Here is a 20,646-nt window from a genome sequence, read left to right as displayed (position 1 = left end):
CCCTCTGTTCTGTTGCAATGGACCTTTTTGGCAGACTGACTGCATGTCTGACTGCTCACATTCTGACCGCCTTCCAATCTCATGACCCGAGAATCAATAAGGGCTTTAATTTAATTATATCCTCTAATTCATCTGGTTTATTGAGTTCTTCCTCCTCTCTGTTGCAGGACACACCCGATTATGTGGCGTATGTGGCCAAAGATCCAGTCAATCAGAGAGGTATGTGCTCCAAGGATCCTCTGTTTGTTGATGAACATAAAATACGGCATTATGTATTAAATATGGATTGGCTTCTAAGCGGCATTGTGACTCAATCCCACTTGTTTATCAAGATAGTTATTGATTTTCCTTATTCCTTCTAAAGGCAATATATATACAGTGTCAGGCTGAATGTTGAGCCAGGAGTTTTGGTCGGTGCCAACCAGGAGAAACTCTTGGCCTCACTGACGGCCTCCTCTCTGTCCGCTCTAGCGTGTCATATCCTGGAATGCCCAGACGGTTTAGCCCAGAGTGTCATCAGTACCATCGGCCAGGCCTTTGAGTTGCAGTTCAAACAGTATCTACACAGCCCTCCCAAAGCCATGGCTTCCATGGAGAGGTAAGATGCGTTCAATGGTTCCCCCACTGCTCTCCTGAAATCCACCGTGACAAATTACACATATTCAGTAGTTCCTCCTCTACCTTCCCACAAGCATGATCCTCAGTGAACTTAAACGACGCCACACCTGGAATCCATCCATCCATCCATCCATCCATCCATCCATCCATCCATCCATCCATCCACCCACCCACCATCCATCCATCCATCCAATCTACCGACCCACCCATCCATCCATTCATCTATCCATCCATCCATCCATCCATCCATCCATCCGGGTTTCACCACAGGAAGATGTCTAAAGGTCAAAGGTCATTCATATCGTGCCTGTTTTAGAAAATGTGCAGAAAGGATAATGAAATTATTATGCATGTCTTGTTCAGATTGGAGCATCAAATACATCAAGATATAATACAGAAATAACAAGAGATAACTGATCCCTGATCAGCAGGGTCCTGCTGGACCAGTGATACCTGATCTGGTAGATCTGTTGCCAATATGCCGCACTGCTCCTTATACCACTGTGTGCTCATATTCATATTCATATTCATATTCAGACATGAACAATGAGCAATCACATGACCTGTGGTTATGGCACCAATGCAGAACATCACCACATGTTTTTTTTATCCACTTTTTCTCCTTATTTTTCAGTTTTTCTCCCAACCCAATTTAGTCGTGCCAATTCCCCCCTCCCCTGTCTTGATCGTTGCTCGCATGTGCCCCCCACTGGTCGGTCGTAGGGAGGGTTGAAGAATCCATCGCATGTCCCCTCCGATACATGCAGGGTCAGCCAGCTACATCTTTTCACCTGCCAGCGCGGACTCTCGAGGTGTAACGTGTGGGAGGCTCACACTACCCTCACCATTTTTCCTGTCCTTGCTGTGCAGGTGCCCTGACCGACCTGTAGGAGTCGCTGTTTACAACGACCAGATTACCACCCATTGACTTCCCTCCCGCTGACTCTGCCAATTGAGTCAGTATGACGGCCGGCCCAAGCCGGAGTCAACGCTGACAGCCGGATTCGATACCGGTGTCTCTCGCGTTGGTGACGAGCGCTTAGACCGCTGCGTCACCCAGCCGCCTTAACATCACCACATGTTATGTGGAGCCATGGCAAGACAAAAGCATCACACACACACACACACACACACACACACACACACACACACACACACACACACACACACACACACACACAAAGAGTGTGTTGGTCTTCTCAATCAGGGTGGTTATATAACACACATTGATAGCATTACAGCATAGTAGTCTCCATAATGTGTTGAGTTGCATTTCTCAACAGCAGACACTGAAAACCTGATTTGAAACTCCTTTCTTACGTGTTCATGAGAAGGAGAAATGATTCTCCTGTGTTCTATATTTACACCTGGACCATCTTTCAGTTCCCATCCTCATAAAAACCTGCTCCGACTGTGTCACCAGACACTTTCTTTTCTCTTCTGGTTTCAAATGAACAGCATCCTGCATCCAACAATAGCAACACTGGGAAGTAGGACTTTCTATATACTGTAGATATACTGTATAAACTGACATCTGATCCCCCGACATATAGCCACTTCCCCCTTCCCCCGACTCATCTCCACTCTTATATTATGCATTTTCCAATGGTATATACATGTATAACGTGTATAACAGATCACATTTCAACGTGGGTCTCCCATGTACAGTAAGAGACCAAAAAGCTACCAGTCTGACAAAAGATCTGTCACTGTTTTAGGCAAGGCTGTTCCGCTATACATGTATACAGCCAGGTAATACAAGGAATTCGGGGTGTAAAGGTACACGTATCCGTACCGAACCGAACCATTTCAGTGTGTACCGTACCGTACCGAACGGCTGTGTAGTGTACCGAACGAATACAACGGTATGTTAACCACTAACGACCGCCCACCGGGGGCTGTTTTTTTCACAGTCTAATATAATTATTATAATTTTTTTTAAATGTTTACAAGTCGATTATTAATTTCAATATAGAATATTTGTTGACAGCCCTACAAGTACAATTAGTTACTGCACACTACATCACCCCTGAGTGGAACATGGAAAGCCAAACTTTCCCCCACTGTACCGAAAACCCATACCGAACCTTGACTTCACTACCGAGGTACGTACCGTACTGTGGTTTTTGTGTACCGTTACACCCCTACAAGGAATACATTACTGAGAGGTCAACGTTATTTTTCACCACACAAAGTTTGACAGATCTGCACAAGACCTCTCCTTCCACTTCTACATGGTAACATCCCCGTTTTTAATTCTTGTGTTTGATCTTGATCCTTTTGTCTGCGTATCTTATACATGGTCACTTCCTAGATCTTGATCCTTTTGTCTGCGTATCCTATACATGGTCACGTCCCAGATCGGGGGCGACAGTAGAGCAGTCGTCTGACAATCCGGTTCGATTCCCGCTCCTCTCGGGCTGTGTGTGTCGATGTGTCCTTGAGCAAGGCACTTAACCCCTAGTTGCTCCCGATGAGCAGGTTGGCACCTTGCATGGTCGCCTCCGCCGTCGGTGTGTGAATGTGTGAGTGAGCGGGTAAAAATGTGAGGAACAAATTGTAAAGCGCTTTGGATAAAAAGTGCTGTATAAAAAAGCAGCCATTTACCATCTTGATCATTTTGTCGTGTATCCTATATACACGGTCTCTTCCCAGATCTTGATCGTTGTGTCTCTGCTCCTGCAGGAGTCTCAGGATAGAGGAGCCAACGTGGGGGGGGGACGAGGAGGGGTCCTCGGAGCACGACTACTACAACAGCATCCCAGGGAAGGAGCCTCCTGTTGGGGGACTGGTGGACTCAAGGCTCAGGCCTGGCGGGGGCCTCGTGGGCCACATCCACACCCAGCCGCAGAGCACAGCCGCGTCGCAGCAGGTGATCCCCCAGGACTGAGCTGAAGGACTAGGCATAATGTTAGCAGTGAGATGAGGGCTCAAGACAAGATAAGACTTGTTTGAAACAATGTCTGACAACCTTTCTGACATTGTAGCTTAGGGGGGTAGCACACTATAAGACTGTGGTGCAATTCTGTCCAAATTCAACATCTATTCTATAATGTGGGATTTTCAGCCTGTTCTAAATGAAGCATCATTAGGGCTACATCTGGTAAAAATCATAAAGGGTTTGTCCACCTTCAAGAGAAAATGACAGCCCAGGTTAGGCTCATTGATCTGGGCTCCATAAACAGATTAATAATGAGCTTTCTGGCTCTGTCCCCATATTGGTTACACAGGTAACAAGCTCTGAGCGTGACATTGTACTCAATTACTGTCTTTTCGACGAGGCCTGCACCATAATTGCCAGAGAGAGATATGACTAGCGATAGAACCCAGGCCCCCATGTAGCGTAATGGGTGGGAGAAATCATTCCTCTTTCCCTGCAGTTTCTTCTGTAGCTAGGGTTTCAAATAGAGTGCTTCAAAACAACATTATGTGGAGACAAGACAGAAGATTTAGCATTCAGGAGGAGGTATAAATATGTCTACAATCACTAAGTGAGATATTGTGGTGTGTATATATACGTAGATGGGATCTCCTGCTAGAAGAGAGCCAGTGTCTTACCCCTCAGGACAGCTGTGCTATGAGCTTCACTGGGACACTGAGACCAACAGCAGCTCAGGTGAGACACCGTGTGGCAATATGTAGGTACTACCAAAAAAAAAAAAAAAATCACTATGACTGGAATACATTTTACTGTATATAAATAGATACTATGTTGTATTTTATCATTTGGAGAGAAAAGAACGAGAAGTGAATATATTTCACCTTGTTTAGAGATCAAATCATGTATTAGCCCAAATCAATGTATTTGTATATCCCAAAAATCACAACGAAATGCCTCAATGGGCTTCACAGATCAACAAATAACATCACAATAGATCCACAATAAAAACCACCATGAAATATGCAGTTTTGCAACACCCCCAGACTTTCCCCAATAAAGATAAGAAACATAGCAATAGGAAAAAAGGGGGAGAAACCTTAGATGGGCAGTTCAAAGGGGATTCCCCCATCAGGGTGTCAGTGATATATGGTGTTGCTATGGATGATAGATGGATGGAAAATAGAACAAGCGATTAATTGGTATTGCATATATACATATAATATATACATACATACATACAGTAGTAGCAATAGTATCTAAAGTATTTAAGAACATTTAAATAATAATAGAACTAAGAACAAACAAACTTGATTGATTGATTGAACATTTTATTAACAGATTGCAGAATGGGTACAATACAGTACGGCTCAATTGTTAAGGGGATGCAGACCAGAGAAAGACTTTCGTCTTGTTTACATCAGGGTCCCCCATTTTCAATTTATAATGAATTGTAAGTAAGGCTGCAATTGGCACCGTGCAATCCATTCTTTGTGGATTCTGCCCTATAGTCTAATTTACAAGAGCGACCTGATCCACCAAATAAACATAACAAATACATAAACAAATTCCAGACAAATGCAAAGACAAGTAACACAACTAAAAGTCTAAGAGAGGCTCAAATCTAGATAAATTTAATTAAGAGCGAGAACAAGAACAGGCCCCCCCTCCATGGATGCTGTGCAGCTTTACTCCCGCTGCTGGGGTGAAGGTATGGACAGGATGCCACTCAGTTGTAAAACGGTTTTAATTCTTTTCTCCAACAGGTTACAAACCTTGAAACAAAACACACATCCAATCAATAACTACCACAATACTACTATCATTCTTAAAACAAATCGCTTACACACATTCACTCACCAGTCCTCACTCGTTTCCCTTCGCTGCTGTCAAATTCCCCGCAACTTCTTGTTTACTGTTTCACTGACACCACGTGACGTATCTCAACCAATTACAGCCCACTCCTCGCTACGTCCCTGGATCACATGTGAATGAATACACCTCCATTCACAACTTTAACCAAGCATACAGTGCCTCCATACATCCGAAATGACAACATAATTATAACCATAGCTCAACTACCACTAATCAACATTCACATAAACGCACAGCATAAAAAAACAACACAAAAAAAAACATTACTTATTTACAAACACAGACTAAAGTGCACCTAACCTCCACCACCACAATAGAAAGCTGCACACCTCCCACTTGGTATCCTGGTCTTTAGACCCAAGGAGACCACAACAGATAAACACTCTCCCTTGGTGGTGGACACAAGTCTGTTCAGAGTTGACTCAGGGAATGCTACTCCCTTTTTAGCTGCCAAACAAAGCTCTCGGAAGCGGCCCCAAGCTCCCATGCTTCGAGGACAGACCCTCTTTTTGAAGATGAAGAAATGCCCCTTCAAGGACAAAAATTTCACATATTTATTTTGTTACAGCTTGAGTTTGAGATGTAATGTCTTCCATTTATTCTGTAAAACTGAAATCTCAGTTCCATTGCTAACAGGCTGTTGTAGTTTCCAGCTGCTCAGAGAGCTTCTGTGCTCATATTCCATTCTTCCCAACTGTGCTATTAGACCATTGTTCTCTTCAGCATGTTTCAGCCTTTCAATTGAGGCAGAATCCATGACATGGGCAATGGCTGCATCATTCTCCTTCAGCTGTTGACCGAGTCCAGCAAGTAATTCCTTTCTTTGACTTATTTGAACGTTGATGCAGTTGATTTGCTCATCTTTGGCTTGCAATTCATTGTGTAGACAATGATGTTTGTTAACTGCCTCTCTCACTTTATCTGACTCTTTATGGAACTGTACGTGGAGATGCTCCACTTTCCCCTTCAGGGCAGAGGCCCCTTCACACTCATCATGGTGGATCTTCTCTCTCTCCTCAAGACTGTACTCAGTCATTTGCAACTGTGCTGATACTTTATCCAATTCACTTTTTAAAGAATTAATCTCAGACTGATGACTTTCTTGTGACCGTTTCATCATAGTATGTAAAGAGGCCTTTTCTTCCTCTAATGCAACACATTTCTCAGCCATGGTTAGCGACAAAATTGACAAATCTTTATCAGCACACTCTTTGCTTGCATCAAGTGCTTGGCCTCCCACTCTGCTCTCTCTATGGCTCCACCTCGGATTCGCCACTTGTTCACCGCTCGGCGGACCCAGCTGATGGCCCCCCCACAGAGCTTGGCCAAGCTGCTGAACCTTACACACAGCCTCTCTGGCATTGGGCAACACCAGGGTTTCGAGCGCCAGACTCGAAACCTCACCAGATTGCTTGGGCTGACTTCTTTCACGCCTCCCACTTTGACCGGACTGAACCCATGGCTTGAGAGAGAAGCCTCCAGCGGGGAGGATCTCTTCCACTCCTCTCGTGACCTTGTCCAGTTTCTGAGCCCTTTTTCTTTTGGTGTTTACCAGCTCGCAGGAGATCTCCTCCACCGTGATCGCTTTTGCTCTCATAGAGTGTGCAAAATGAGTCTTAGAGTTGTGGATTGACATCTCCATCTCCTCAAACAGATCAGGGTGCGTTCCCCCCACAGTCTTCCCTAGCGGGCCGTCCCACAGCACCAGATCTCCCACTCTCTTCATCCGCTGTGGAGCAAGCTGACCCTCCCGGTGGCTGATCAAGAGCTCGATCTTCTCTGGCCGGACCAGCTCCTCCGTTTTGACTTCTGGGAAGAATCTTTTAAGCTGCTTCGGGCTGACGACTCTGCCTGCTCGGGCGATTTCATCCAGGCCATAACAGACTATCTGGTGGGGACTCCATGTGTCCTCTGAAATACGCATCCTGACCTTGAGCAGGTACCTTTCTGTCTTGACTCTCACTTTCATCCCACCAACTCCATGCACAACCAACGTTATCTTCTCCCCTCTCAGTCTGAGTCTTTTGGCAGCTTGGTGGGTTATGTAGTTGGTGTCGGACGCAAGGTCTACTAGGGTCCCAATAGTTTGCCCTCCGTTTGTCATGACCTCCATGATCATCATAAGCACAGGATGCTCCCTCAGGCCATTTTTTCCACGGAGACTACCACCCTTACTGCTTGTGCTCATTGACATTGTTTGGTTGGTGAATGCCCTTAAAATCTGGTCCGCTGCTTCGGGGGAGACGTTAGCAAGTGCCTTCTGTTGCTCTTCTGAGAGTGTTCCTGTGTTTACGCCGCTTGTTTCCACCCTTTGCCTTCCCATTCTCCTCTCCTCTCCTTTTTGCCCTCCTTCTGCAGAGCACATGAGGTAGTGGTGGTCGGAGGTCTCTCCCTTTTGGCAGCACTTCCTGCAAAGGAACCTGTCGCTGCATTCTCCATCCCTCTGATGGGATGTCAAACATCTCTGGCAGGCTTCATTCCTTTCGACGACGTCTCTCTTCTCAGCCAGACTGAGCGCTTTGAACCTTTTGCAGAAGAACATTTTGCCTCCGTGCTCCTCATCTCCACACACGCTGCATTCTTCTCCAGTCGCAACCATTCCTGTTGCTCGTGTGAACGTCTTCCACTCTGGCTTGCTTGGCTTCTCGAACACTTCTGAGGGTCTTAGCTGCACCAACGCCTCAAGGACTACTTCTTCTTTTTTAAGAATTTTAGGAGAGCGTCAAAGTGGCCTTCAGGGGTGACATTGTTCACAGGTGCAGCTTTAAAGGTGAGCCAGCTTCTCAGCTCACATTCAGGCAGTTTGCTTTCAATAGCTTTGATAACAAGTGGATTCTTTATAGCTCCAATATTTCCTAAGTCTGTCAGGTCAGTAAGGGCCTTCTCAACAGCTTGGATGAGCTCTATTGTTTTTCTCGGCTGGTTACCTTTTGCCACCGGCAACTTCTCCAACTCTTCAATTATCTGAATGGCGATGGTGGTCTTATTCCCGAACCGGTTTTCAAGGACCCTAAACATATCATGAGCTGTGTCGTAGCTTGAGAGCCTAACGCCATTGATGATTCTCTCCTCCACACTGTCTAGGAGCTGGAATTTCTTTACTTCGGCTGACCCAGATGGATCTCCCTGTCGCTGGAGGTTTTCCCAGTCTCTTCGCCAACGGTGAAAGTCTCTCATGCAACCATTGAACTTTGGTAGCTGTATTGGGTGAAGGCGAACTCTCTGTATGGCTGCTGCTTGTGAGCCTCTCGCTTCCAGGCTTGCTATGCTAGCGCTGTGTGCTACCTCCCATGCTTTCCGCTGCGCCTTAGCCAGCTCGGCACGCTCTTCTGCGGCGGCCTCTGCCATTACCAACTGGATCTCAGCTGCCTTTTCTCTGGCATCTGCGGCCCTCTCCTCAGACCCAGCGCTAACTTCGGCTGCCTTTAGCCTGGTCTCGGCGGCTCTTCTTTCAGCCTCAGCGGCTCCTTTTTCAGCTTCTGCAATGTCGGAGGCGGCCTTTAGCCTGATTTCAATGGCTCTATCAGCCTGCTCTTTCTGGACCCTGCCGAATTCAACCACCCACCTTCGCCAGAGGTCAATTCTCTTGTCCTCCAGTACTTGCAGCTTTTTTCTAACCTCGCACGCAGCGCCTTCAGGGATCCACCCTTCCCAGACAGCTAGCAGACTTTCTGCCTTGGTGATGAGAGATTCCAAGAGTGTGACTTGTTCTTTACCATTTTCGTAGGTGATTGTTTCCAGGTTAACTTCTCCCGCACCTTCATAGCTTCTTTCTGCCCGTCCAATGGCTGCTTTTAGCTCGGTCTCTGCATATTTTGACCAAAGGTTGGAATGGATTGCCTGCTTCACCTCTTTTAATGTTGTATCACACTCTATGGTTACCCTCTCCAAGTCTGCTTTGGCTTTATCATCCACAGCCTCCATGTCGCCTGCTTCATCAATCAGACAGGCCTCACACACATAATTAGCTGCATGAAGCCTTTCTGCGTCCTCAGAAAGGGATTTCCACTCACTTTTCAATTCCTCTCGCAGCATAGTTGGCGCCATTCGCAAAATGCTGTTGGCCTTTCTTGTGAAAGCTGCCTTCACTTTGGCCCTCTCTTTCTTTAATTGATCCATTTTTATTTATTTTTATTTATTTATTATTTATTTGACCATAGTTTGACCCAGGTACACTCAAACTAAGCTAAAGGTCTTGAAATTAGAGGGCTACTAATCAGCATACACCTATATAATATGATTGGCACCATCGCAGGGCTAGTAAACAAACTATAGCTTTTATCCTCAACTGGATGGGGGACCCTGATGTAAACAAGACGAAAGTCCTCTCTGGTCTACATCCCCCCAGCAACCGTGTGCACTGAGCTGCACTGTATTGCACCCACTCTCCAATCTGTTAATAAAATGCTCAAACAAACAATCAACTGCCTTCATTGTTTGTCCACGTTAGCTTTGGTATGCTATTTGATAGCCAGTTTCAGTAGCTTGGCATTACTCCTGATCGCATTTGTAGTTAGCACTGACATCTGTCAAACAACGTTTTCATTCATTCACTCGTTCAGCTGCGTTAGCGTCCTCAGCTGTGTCAGCTGCTTGTATCAGCATTTGAACCAGGTGAAAGTTCCTGCTCGCTGGCCCGTATGGCCTGATGCGCGAGTTATTTCATTTACAATGACACAGGAGTACCTCATATCCCTCGGTTATTTTGTCCTTATCTGACGGCGCGTTCAGCCACTCTTCTGCCGCCGCCCGTGGTTTGTAACTGTGCAGCTTTACTCCCGCTGCTGGGGTGAAGGTATGGACAGGATGCCACTCAGTTGTAAAACGGTTTTAATTCTTTTCTCCAACAGGTTACAAACCTTGAAACAAAACACACATCCAATCAATAACTACCACAATACTACTATCATTCTTAAAACAAATCGCTTACACACATTCACTCACCAGTCCTCACTCGTTTCCCTTCGCTGCTGTCAAATTCCCCGCAACTTCTTGTTTACTGTTTCACTGACACCACGTGACGTATCTCAACCAATTACAGCCCACTCCTCGCTACGTCCCTGGATCACATGTGAATGAATACACCTCCATTCACAACCTTAACCAAGCATACAGTGCCTCCATACATCCGAAATGACAACATAATTATAACCATAGCTCAACTACCACTAATCAACATTCACATAAACGCACAGCATAAAAAACAACACAAAAAAAAACATTACTTATTTACAAACACAGACTAAAGTGCACCTAACCTCCACCACCACAATAGAAAGCTGCACAGATGCCCTTTCAATATTGCGCATAAGAAGTTTAAAATCCCTGATGGGAATTAAGTTCGGGAGCCTCAGTTCCTTTTGCAATAAGTTCCACGTAGATGGGGCAGAATAGGAGAAGGCAAACGGTACAGAGAGAGTTACTGTAACAGATCCTGTGACTGACCGCAGGCCCAAACCACGTGGACGCTGTCCTCCGTCTCCCTCAGGTCTGACGTCAGACGGCTACCTGCGTGCGGACGGCAGGGACAACGAGGAGCACCTGTACGTCAACACCCAGACCCTGGACAGCCTCACAGACGCACTGGCCCAGGGGCCCGATGGACACAGAGGGGCCCGGGGGCCCGACAGCCCCAAGAAAGACATCTTTGACATGAGTGAGGACAACGATAAGGATTTGCTTGATTATTATGCTCTGATAAAAAATATATGGTTATTGTGTTATGATGTATGACATTAGGCTTTGATGTATCTGAGCTTTTCAAGCCAAAATGAAAGTGTGAAAGTGTGTTGAAACAAAGAATGGACAGTAAATGTACAGTATGCTTTGCTGTATTCTCGTGTGGGCAGGATTTTAAGTGTCTCCCAATCTAAACGGCATGGACTACAACTGGACTATAACATATCACGCCGGTTAGGGTATCTACTGTATACTGCACCCTGTGTATACCGTATACTTTACTAACTCATAGTATATATTTAGTGTATTTAGTATATTAGTATATTTAGAGTTTATTGCAACCATATTGATCGTAATGTATAATATAACTGATCGGGCATACAGACCCCCATCTGCACCTTTGATCACACTGCCTACTTGCTCAGATGCGTATATTCAGAATTAATTATATTGTTTACACGGCCTATTTTTACTTTTCTACTGTACTATAATTTTATCACCTGTATTTATGTCTTCTACTATTACCATGCCCATACCTGTACCCCCCCCCCCTCCCCTATGCAGCTATGATGCCTGAATTTCCCCAAGGGGATAGAATAGAATAGAATAGAATAGAATAGAATAGAATAGAAATACTTTATTCATCCCGAGGGAGATTTGGCACTACAAGTCGCTCACAGTAAACCGTAGACATTTGGATAGACAAAAACTAAAATCACGAATAAGAATAAAATAAGCCTAAGAATAGAATACGGTCCGGGATATACATTTCAATCAATCATTGATCAATAAAGGAATATCTTATCATATGTCCGTTGCTCCATGATCTCTTCTCACACAGGGCCGTTTGAGGATGCGCTGAAGCTCCACGAGGCCAGCGGAGGGGCTGCGGGGTCCTTGGCGTCTGCTGCATCTGGGGCTCAGGGTGGAGGAGGTGGGGGTGTGGTGGCCCCGGAGGACCAGTGGCCGAGCCCCCCGCGTCGCCGAGCCCCCGTGGCCCCGACCGAGGAGCAGCTCCGCAGGGAGGCCTGGTACCACGGCCGCATGAGCCGCCGCGACGCCGAGAAGATCCTGGTCCGCGACGGAGACTTCCTGGTGCGGGAGAGCAGCACCAACCCGGGCCAGTACGTCCTGACGGGCATGCACTGTGGCCTGCCCAAACACCTGCTGCTGGTGGACCCAGAGGGCGTGGTGAGTCGTGCACTGTGGCCTGCTGCTGGTGGACCCAGAGGGGGTGGTGAGTCGTGCATTGTGGCCTGCTGCTGGTGGACCCAGAGGGGGTGGTGAGTCGTGCACTGTGGCCTGCTGCTGGTGGACCCAGAGGGGGTGGTGAGTCGTGCACTGTGGCCTGCTGCTGGTGGACCCAGAGGGCGTGGTGAGTCGTGCACTGTGGCCTGCTGCTGGTGGACCCAGAGGGGGTGGTGAGTCATGCACTGTGGCCTGCTGCTGGTGGACCCAGAGGGGGTGGTGAGTCATGCACTGTGGCCTGCTGCTGGTGGACCCAGAGGGGGTGGTGAGTCGTGCACTGTGGCCTGCTGCTGGTGGACCCAGAGGGGGTGGTGAGTCGTGCACTGTGGCCTGCTGCTGGTGGACCCAGAGGGGGTGGTGAGTCGTGCACTGTGGCCTGCTGCTGGTGGACCCAGAGGGGGTGGTGAGTCGTGCACTGTGGCCTGCTGCTGGTGGACCCAGAGGGGGTGGTGAGTCGTGCACTGTGGCCTGCTGCTGGGGGACCCAGAGGGGGTGGTGAGTCGTGCACTGTGGCCTGCTGCTGGGGGACCCAGAGGGGGTGGTGAGTCGTGCACTGTGGCCTGCTGCTGGTGGACCCAGAGGGGGTGGTGAGTCGTGCACTGTGGCCTGCTGCTGGGGGACCCAGAGGGGGTGGTGAGTCGTGCACTGTGGCCTGCTGCTGGGGGACCCAGAGGGGGTGGTGAGTCATGCACTGTGGCCTGCTGCTGGGGGACCCAGAGGGGGTGGTGAGTCATGCAGTGTGGCCTGCTGCTGGTGGACCCAGAGGGGGTGGTGAGTCGTGCACTGTGGCCTGCTGCTGGGGGACCCAGAGGGGGTGGGTGGTGAGTCTGGACCACAACACAGGAGTAGAACACTGTAGGCAGGGGTGGAAAGTACTTGAGTAATTGTACTTTGTTACAATACTTCGCCGTCGGTTGTGTGATAGTAAAGGGTTAACCTTCTGTCGTGTGGCAGTGAAAGGGTTAACCGGCTGTCGTGTGGCAGTGAAATGGTTAACCTTCTGTGTATTGTCGCAGTGAAAGGGTTAACCGTTTTGGTAGTGCGGCAGTCAAACGGTGTGCCGCTGCCGCTGCCATTGCCTGCACCTGTCCCTGATGACCTCATAGGCCATCCCTGGCAGTGTCCCCCAGTGAGAGGGGTGGACGTTGTCTACCCATTTTTCCCATCGATGGGGGCCTATGTTCGTCGGGGTCAGGCGGTGACCAACATCATGGGACTAACTCCTACCTACGTACCAGTTACGCGGGTAGCGGGGTTGGTCAAAGGTATGGGGGAGGGCGTGCCTCGGCTTGACAGTCCGATGGCCGCGCTCCTCTGTCCGGATATGGTGTGGGAACCACTATGCAAGCCGGTCCTCCAGGGGAAATCGGCTAGGCGATTGGCTTATTGGGGTGACCAGTCATTTATCGCTGGTACACAATCGCTGGCTGCGGCGTCTAACATCGCCCACCTGGCTAGATTTGTATCGGGGATAATGACGGGCGGCACGGATCTGACCGAGGTGAAATGCGATCAGATCACCCAGGCTGCGGGAGCTGTCCTGCACCTTTCCCAGGTGCTGGCCATAGCCATGGGGAAAGTGCGCGCCCTGGCCACCCTGGGCCAGCGTCACCTTTGGCTGGAGCAGGCCCGTGTGCCAGAGAAGAAGAGAGCTCCTCTTCTGACGGCCGCCCTCTCCGACGCTGGCCTGTTCGGGAAGGCCCTGCGGTTGATGACCTCAACATGCAGAGAGATGGCAGAGGAGAGATCCATCCTCCAACCCCATTTTCCGCCTCCCGTCCTTGCCGGTGGAGGCAGAAGGATTCCGCGACGTCGAGCTGTCTCCGTCGCCGCTACCACTGCCTCCGCCGCCGCTGCTGGCCCTGCCAAGAGGGCCAGGGGACGAAACGGCGCTTCTGCCACCGCCGGCCCATCCCAGACCGGAGGAGACGGTAGGGAACGTCGTGTCCAGCAGACTGTAACCTACCGTCCCTCCGGGGCTCCCCGGGGTGGCAAGACTCGAGCGGCGCGAGGTGGCAGACGCCGTTAGGAGTGACTTTTTCCCCTCTGTGTCCCCTCTCCTACACCCTCCCCGGCCCCTCTATGGTTTTTGTGCCTTGACACTATTTAGTTATTAAATGAAAAAGTTCCCCGATGGAGGGGGACTGTGTTTTGGCCGAACAAACTGTGTGTTTCTTCAAACAAATCATATGGTGGGGTTGTGTATATATGAATCTGCCCTTTTTTACGTTGTGGGGTGAGTTGTGTTGTGTTACGAGGTTAAGCAAGGTCTGCAACGTACACTCGGTAATAGGTTCTATTTAGCTTGATGCTCCACATGCAGTTAGAACTGGTGTTATTCCATTGCTTTAACTAAGTATATGTGTTTTCACAATGCTGTGTTGTTTAGTTGCAGTAATACTCGTACGCACACATTTCACGGCCTAGCCGTTTACTCTCGTTCAGCGTCTTTTCCTATGTATGACATAGGCAACGGGTATAGGATTCACGCACAGGCGACTTGTGTTTTGTTGTAAAACCTTTTACACTTTTTGTGGGTAGCGGGCATTGTATTAGCTTCGCTATGCTTTGCTTTCTACCGGAGGTTTTTCAAGATGGCTACGGTTGTTTTTCTGTGTGTAGGGATAAAGGGTGTGTTTTCGGGAGGGGGTGTCGAATAAACCCCTCCTTTCCCACTTGATTGGTTTAGGGGATTTTTGATCTCTTCTGCTGAGCCAGTCAGGGCCAAGCCAGTGCTTGGCAGGGGGGGGGGGGGGGGGAAGGGGTATTCTACCGACTCCTGTTTCATGACAGGATCCGGTAGGTTTTCCCCGCCCGTTGTAGCGTTGTTGCTATGGCGACGCCTTCCATGAGCTGGTGTCTTAAAGATGTCGAGGTTGGGCGCAGGGCTCACGGTCCTGCTGCGCCCGGGTTTTGTGTCAAACTTGAGTCAATTGGTCACGTGTCTCACAGTTTACATATCTTTTTCTTGACCATGGTCTCGTGTGGGAAGGTGTTTCTGGGAGGGTCTGGTCTTACACTCTGATTAAAAGGAGTGACTGGATTGAAATCATGTGAAAAACAGGGTTTTTTACTCCCAGCTGTGCAGTTGGGTCATACGGGTGATGCCTTTTCTTTATTTTTATAAAGAGTTGAATGTGTCTTTGATGGATTGGAAATGAGGGTCCCTGATGGAAACAAGACTAACGTCTTTCTCAGGTCTGCCTCCCCTTAACCTATTGTGTGTATTGCCGTATTGGGTTGTACCCTTTCTGCAGTCTGTTGGGTAAATTTTTTCATTCATTCATTCATGGAGTTGATTGCATCTCGCCCCTCTTGTCGTTTCCCTGGGCGTCTTGGGGATTCAATATGGTGGTCTAAACGGACTATTGTTGATGTGGGTATGTCCAAACGCACACATAGTGCTAGCTCAGGATGTGCTTTTTGGGCCATTGGCTGACTGGCGCGCCTTGATTGCTTGGGTGAAACAGCGTTTTTATGGAGCAATTGGGATGGGGGTTTTTCCTCTTCCGACACCCTGTGTGGTTGTCGATGGGTTCCCGTTCATGTCAGGGGATGATGACGGAATGGGTCTGGACATATGGGGAGGGGTCTCACGCCCTAGGGGTGGGCCACCGGGCGCGGTTCATACCGACACGTCTGGGTGGCGCCTTCTTTTTATGTTGGGATCAACACGCATATCTGCCCCTTCTCCTGGGGTTGGCAGGTCGGCGTGATTAGGGCACGGGACTGGTTCTGGTCGCGCTGGTCCAGATCGGTTGCACCCGTTGTCCGCTGGGGATGCAGATCTGCTGTTCTGGTACCCTGAGGGACTTGGGGTTTTTTCAGGGGGAAAAATGCTAGGTCGGTCCGGGTGTCACAGGGTTGAGCGTTATGGGACCCTTGTTAGGTGCGTTGTATTCTGCACTGTCGTAATGGCTTACGGCCGTGCCGACCTGTACACGTCCGATCTCGTCGGATCTCGACCGCTGTGCGGGTTGGTCTTGGTTGGTACTTGGTTAGGTGACTTCCTGGGAATACCGAGTGCGGGGTGCTGGGGCTGGTCTTCCATTTTTACGCTCTTCTCTTGCGCTTGGCGCTGAGGGGCCTGTTGGGGTGGTTTTTATTTTTAATTTTTTTGATCTTTTTCCCCCTCCATTTTCCTCTGATTTTCTCCCATCCCAATGTTAGTCGTATGCCAATTCCCAGTCCCTTCCTGGTCGCTGCGCACTTACCCCCCACAGTCAGATCATCTGGGAGAGTGGAGGCTACCACGTGCTTCCTCCGACACACGTCCAGCCAATCACCGCTTCTTTTCACCTGGCAGCGCGGATTCTCATTGAGAGGGCGTAGCATGTGGGAGGATCACACTATCCCCCTCAAGTCCTATCCGCGCTTAGCAGGCGCCCCGACCGAACTGTAGGAGTCGCTGTTTACAACGACCCGGACCCACCCCGCCAGCTTCTCCCACCCTCTAATACAGCCAATTGTATTAGTGTGGACGGCCAGCCAAGCTGGTGACAACCCCGGAGCTGTGAGCTGGATTCGAACAGGCGAATCCAGCTCACAGCTCCGGGGTTGGTGACGAACGCAATCTCCGCTCGGCCACCTAACCGCCTTTGTTGGGGTGGTTTTAACCTCCTCGGGGGACCCTGTGCCCCCCGTATCACCGGGCCCGGTCCGGGGTAATGCTCGTTGACCCGTAGGCCCGGGATTGCCCTGTTGGAAACCGGAACGCGGGCTGCGGCGGTGCCGCAGGTGTGTTTTGGGGTTTCTTTCCTGAGGGGTTATGGGACCAACCATTGCATGGGGTAATGCCTGGGTGGTTGGTTCTCTGGTGTGTTGCTGCAGTGTCAACTCCCGGTTCTCCGGTTGAGGGTGCCCCTGCACGTTCATGACGTCTGCCGATCGTATGGGCTTTTTCTGTGGGCAGCTGTCAGGGGCCGAGTGGTCTAAGGATCCCACTTCTGACATGCTGTTTAAAGGCTTGGTTATGCGACAACGCCAGCATACGCCCCTTCCGCCGGGGCGGCTGTTTTCAGCTGTCCTTTCTGGCGCCTGCCTCGTCCGCAGTTTCCAGGCTTGGGTTGACAGCCTGTTGCCTGGTCTTTTTTCCCGGTGCACTGCCTGCTTCCGTTGGTTAACTCTTGTGTGTTATGACCATGCTGTCTGCCTGTTGCAGGGCCTGTGTTCCAGGCGGTGTACTGTTGGGGAGGACAGGGCCCGCTCGGCTGAGGGGCCTTTGTCCGAATACGCTGGCGATGTGGGGGGCGGGGTCACTAGGTGCCCACCTGGTGGGGTCTTGATGCTGGCATCATGGACTTCTCCGGGCCCCCATTCCAGGGAGTCCAGTCCTTTTGGTGGGTCTGGGTCTTCCTTTGCGCTCCGCTGCTACGGCCTTGCCACGGGGTTGGGTTTGCCCTTGATCCCGTGATTCTGGGGGCAGTAACGAGGTTGTTTCCTACGTTCGTTCCCGGGTGGCATGCGGGTTGTGCGTGGGTGTAGTCGTGGGGTCAAGCCACGGTCTGCTCACCCTGTGCGTTGAGTTGCTTGAGTGCCTCTTCGCACGGTCGGGTCCGTCGCCCTCCCGTGAAGCCCCTAATAGGGGGGATGCCCTCCATTAGGGGGGGTCGGGGGGGCTCGGCCCTCCCTGTTCTGATGGTTGTGGGGGGCTGTCAGCGGGGTGTATTTGTCAGCCAGCGGCTCCGCTTGGCCTCCCTGTGTGCAATGTGATGCCAAGCAGAGCCCCTAACGGAACAGAACGTTAGGTTATGGCTATAACCAAGTTCTGTTAGTTAGGGGTGACGCTTGGCATCAGACGACCGCTGCAGCCCTTGACCTCACCTTGTGGTGAAAGCTTGGGTAGGAGGAGAGCAGGTGACCACACACCTGCTTATGAAGGTAAGCTGATGAGGGGTGTGGTCAGACTAATACTGGTATTAAAGGTATATTTTGTGGAATTTTATTCAGTACGCGTGCACGTACGCGAGGGAGTGCAATGTGATGCCAAGCGTCACCCCTAACTAACAGAACTTGGTTATAGCCATAACCTAACGTTAACGTTATTAATCCTGCGGCCGCACTTTATTTAAAAACAGCCAATCAAATCCCCATCAATGGAAAATGAACCCGCCCATACCCATTCTGATTGGTCCTTGTGCAAGACTAGAAAGTGGGGATCTTTGATTAAACAGCTATCAGAAGAATAGACAGTCAGAAAGAAGTTTTTACATTTAAAAGTATAAACTTTTTTACTTTTACTCAAGTGTGTTTTTAGCCAGATACTCTGACTTTTACTTGAGTACGATTTTGAGACGGTACCCATACTTTCACTTAAGTATAATACATTTTTACACCCCTGAATATAGCAGATCATCATGGACCAGTCACATTGGAGCAAAAGAGATCTTTAGTTCTAAGATGCTTTTGGGAATCTGAAGCAGAACTATACACTGCAGGGTTTTCTCATCAGACATGGTTGTAATTAGGGCTAATGAGATGGAGAGAGAGAGTAGGCCTAATTCTGAAAACCTTTCAGAATCTATTAAATGGTAACAGCTTTTATCCAAAGCGCTTTACAATTTGTTCCTCACATTTTACCCATTCACTCACACATTCACACACCGTACGGCAGAGGCTACCAATGCAAGGTGCCAACCTGCTCATCGGGAGCAATTAGGGGTTAAGTGTCTTGCTCAAGGACACTTTGACACACTGCCCAGGAGGAGCGAGAATTGAACCGGGAACCTCTGGATTACCAGACGACTGCTCTACCTCCTGAGCCACTGTCGCCCCCTATTTTTGGTAGTTATTCATTTAGCAAGGTGTATTGAACCTTGGACCAGGTCTAAATAGGGAGGTGTAGTCTGACGTCACTTTAGTTTCCCACGCGGTCCACCCGTATAGGGGTTTATCATTGGGAAAATGTATTATCGGCTATTGTAATAATTCTGCCTCATGAACATCGAGCAAGCTTTCCATTTGTGCACAAAATTTGTTCCGTTCTATTACTAACATTATTGTTTGAGCATTTTTGGTTGAAATAAAAGTATACGTAATTATTTTCCGATTAATTGCGAATTGTTTCATGTTGAGCTATAGATTGTGGATGAATAAACACAGAAAGGTACACCATGCCAATGTTCATGCTTTATTTGTTTTAATAAACAAGACGATTTAGAAATGTGTCCGTTGGAAATACATTGCCATTTCAAGCGAGGTGGACCGGCCGGAAACAACAATGACGTAACCACTACACCTCCATATGAGCCCTCATGTAGACTCTGTTCACTTCCTGTGTGTCGCCCAGGGGGGGTGTAAAGTACTTGAGTAATTGTACTTCGTTACAATACTTAAGTACTGTTTTTGGGGATTTGTACTTTACTCAAGTATTATTAGGTTTGTATACTTGTACTTTTACTCAATTACATGTCAGAGAAAAAAAAACATACTTTTTACTCCTTACATTTAAAATGCAGACGTACAAATTACAAAGTACAAATCTCGCAGGTCCAACAATTTTAATTAGTATATTTGTTTCTCTGGCCGAACTAACGTTAACAGCTTTATTTAAAAACAGCCAATCAAATCCCCATCAATGGAAACTGAACCCGCCCATACCCATGCTGATTGGTCCTTGTGCAAGGCTAGAAAGCGGGGATCTTTGATTAAACACCTGCTATCAGAAGAATAGACAGTTAGAAAAAAAGTATTTACTTTTACTTTTTAGTACTTAAGTACATTTAAAAGTAGAAACTTTTTTACTTTTACTCAAGTGTGTTTTTAGCCAGATACTCTGACTTTTACTTGAGTACGATTTTGAGACGGTCGGTACCCATACTTTCACTTAAGTATAATTTCTGGGTACTTTTTACACTTCCTGTGTGTCGCCTCATCTCCTGCTCTCCTCCATGCAGGTCAGGACTAAGGACATGTTATTTGAGAGCATCAGCCACCTGATAGCTTACCACCTGCAGAACGAGCTGCCTATCGTAGCAGCCGAGAGCGAACTCCACCTCCAGCAGGTGGTCAGGAGGAAACAGTGAGAGGGAGCCTGGCTTGGAAAGGTAAGCATGCAGTCGCCGTCGGTTGTGTGATAGTAAAGGGTTAACCTTCTGTTGTGTGGCAGTGAAAGGGTTAATCGTTTGGTAGTGCGGCAGTGACATTTTCTTTTAAAGGAATATCAAAATAAAAGCACACGTTGTTGAACTTGATCATGCATATTTATTAGAAAATTTTATTACAGCACTATGTTATCAATACACATTTATAAAACGAGGCATATTTAGCCAAAATATGTTGCCAGAACATAAAAAATATATATATAGTGATCTTCTTCTTTTACTTGCCACTGTCACCTACCCACGACC

At 48.5% G+C, this 20,646-nt stretch overlaps 1 protein-coding gene across 1 annotated transcript in view; it reads left to right on the top strand.

Annotated features, from left to right (window-relative positions):
- shc2 (SHC (Src homology 2 domain containing) transforming protein 2) overlaps positions 1 to 20,322 on the top strand; it is a gene marked incomplete at both ends in the record, with an annotated part of 27,835 nt that extends 7,513 nt beyond the window's left edge. The window contains 7 exons of the mRNA XM_084310709.1: positions 168 to 219; positions 472 to 598; positions 3,304 to 3,490; positions 4,141 to 4,234; positions 10,860 to 11,027; positions 11,892 to 12,241; positions 20,194 to 20,322. Coding sequence (XP_084166835.1) covers positions 168 to 219; positions 472 to 598; positions 3,304 to 3,490; positions 4,141 to 4,234; positions 10,860 to 11,027; positions 11,892 to 12,241; positions 20,194 to 20,322 — 1,107 coding nt within the window. The remainder of the gene's footprint in view (positions 1 to 167; positions 220 to 471; positions 599 to 3,303; positions 3,491 to 4,140; positions 4,235 to 10,859; positions 11,028 to 11,891; positions 12,242 to 20,193) is intronic.
- Between the last annotated feature and the right edge of the window lie 324 nt (positions 20,323 to 20,646).

The sequence above is a fragment of the Notolepis coatsorum genome (assembly GCF_963971535.1).
Source record: "Notolepis coatsorum genome assembly, chromosome: 3".
NCBI classification, from domain to species: domain Eukaryota; kingdom Metazoa; phylum Chordata; class Actinopteri; order Aulopiformes; family Paralepididae; genus Notolepis; species Notolepis coatsorum.
Note: the sequence above shows the minus strand (reverse complement) of the source record. Positions and strands in the feature narration are given on the sequence as shown.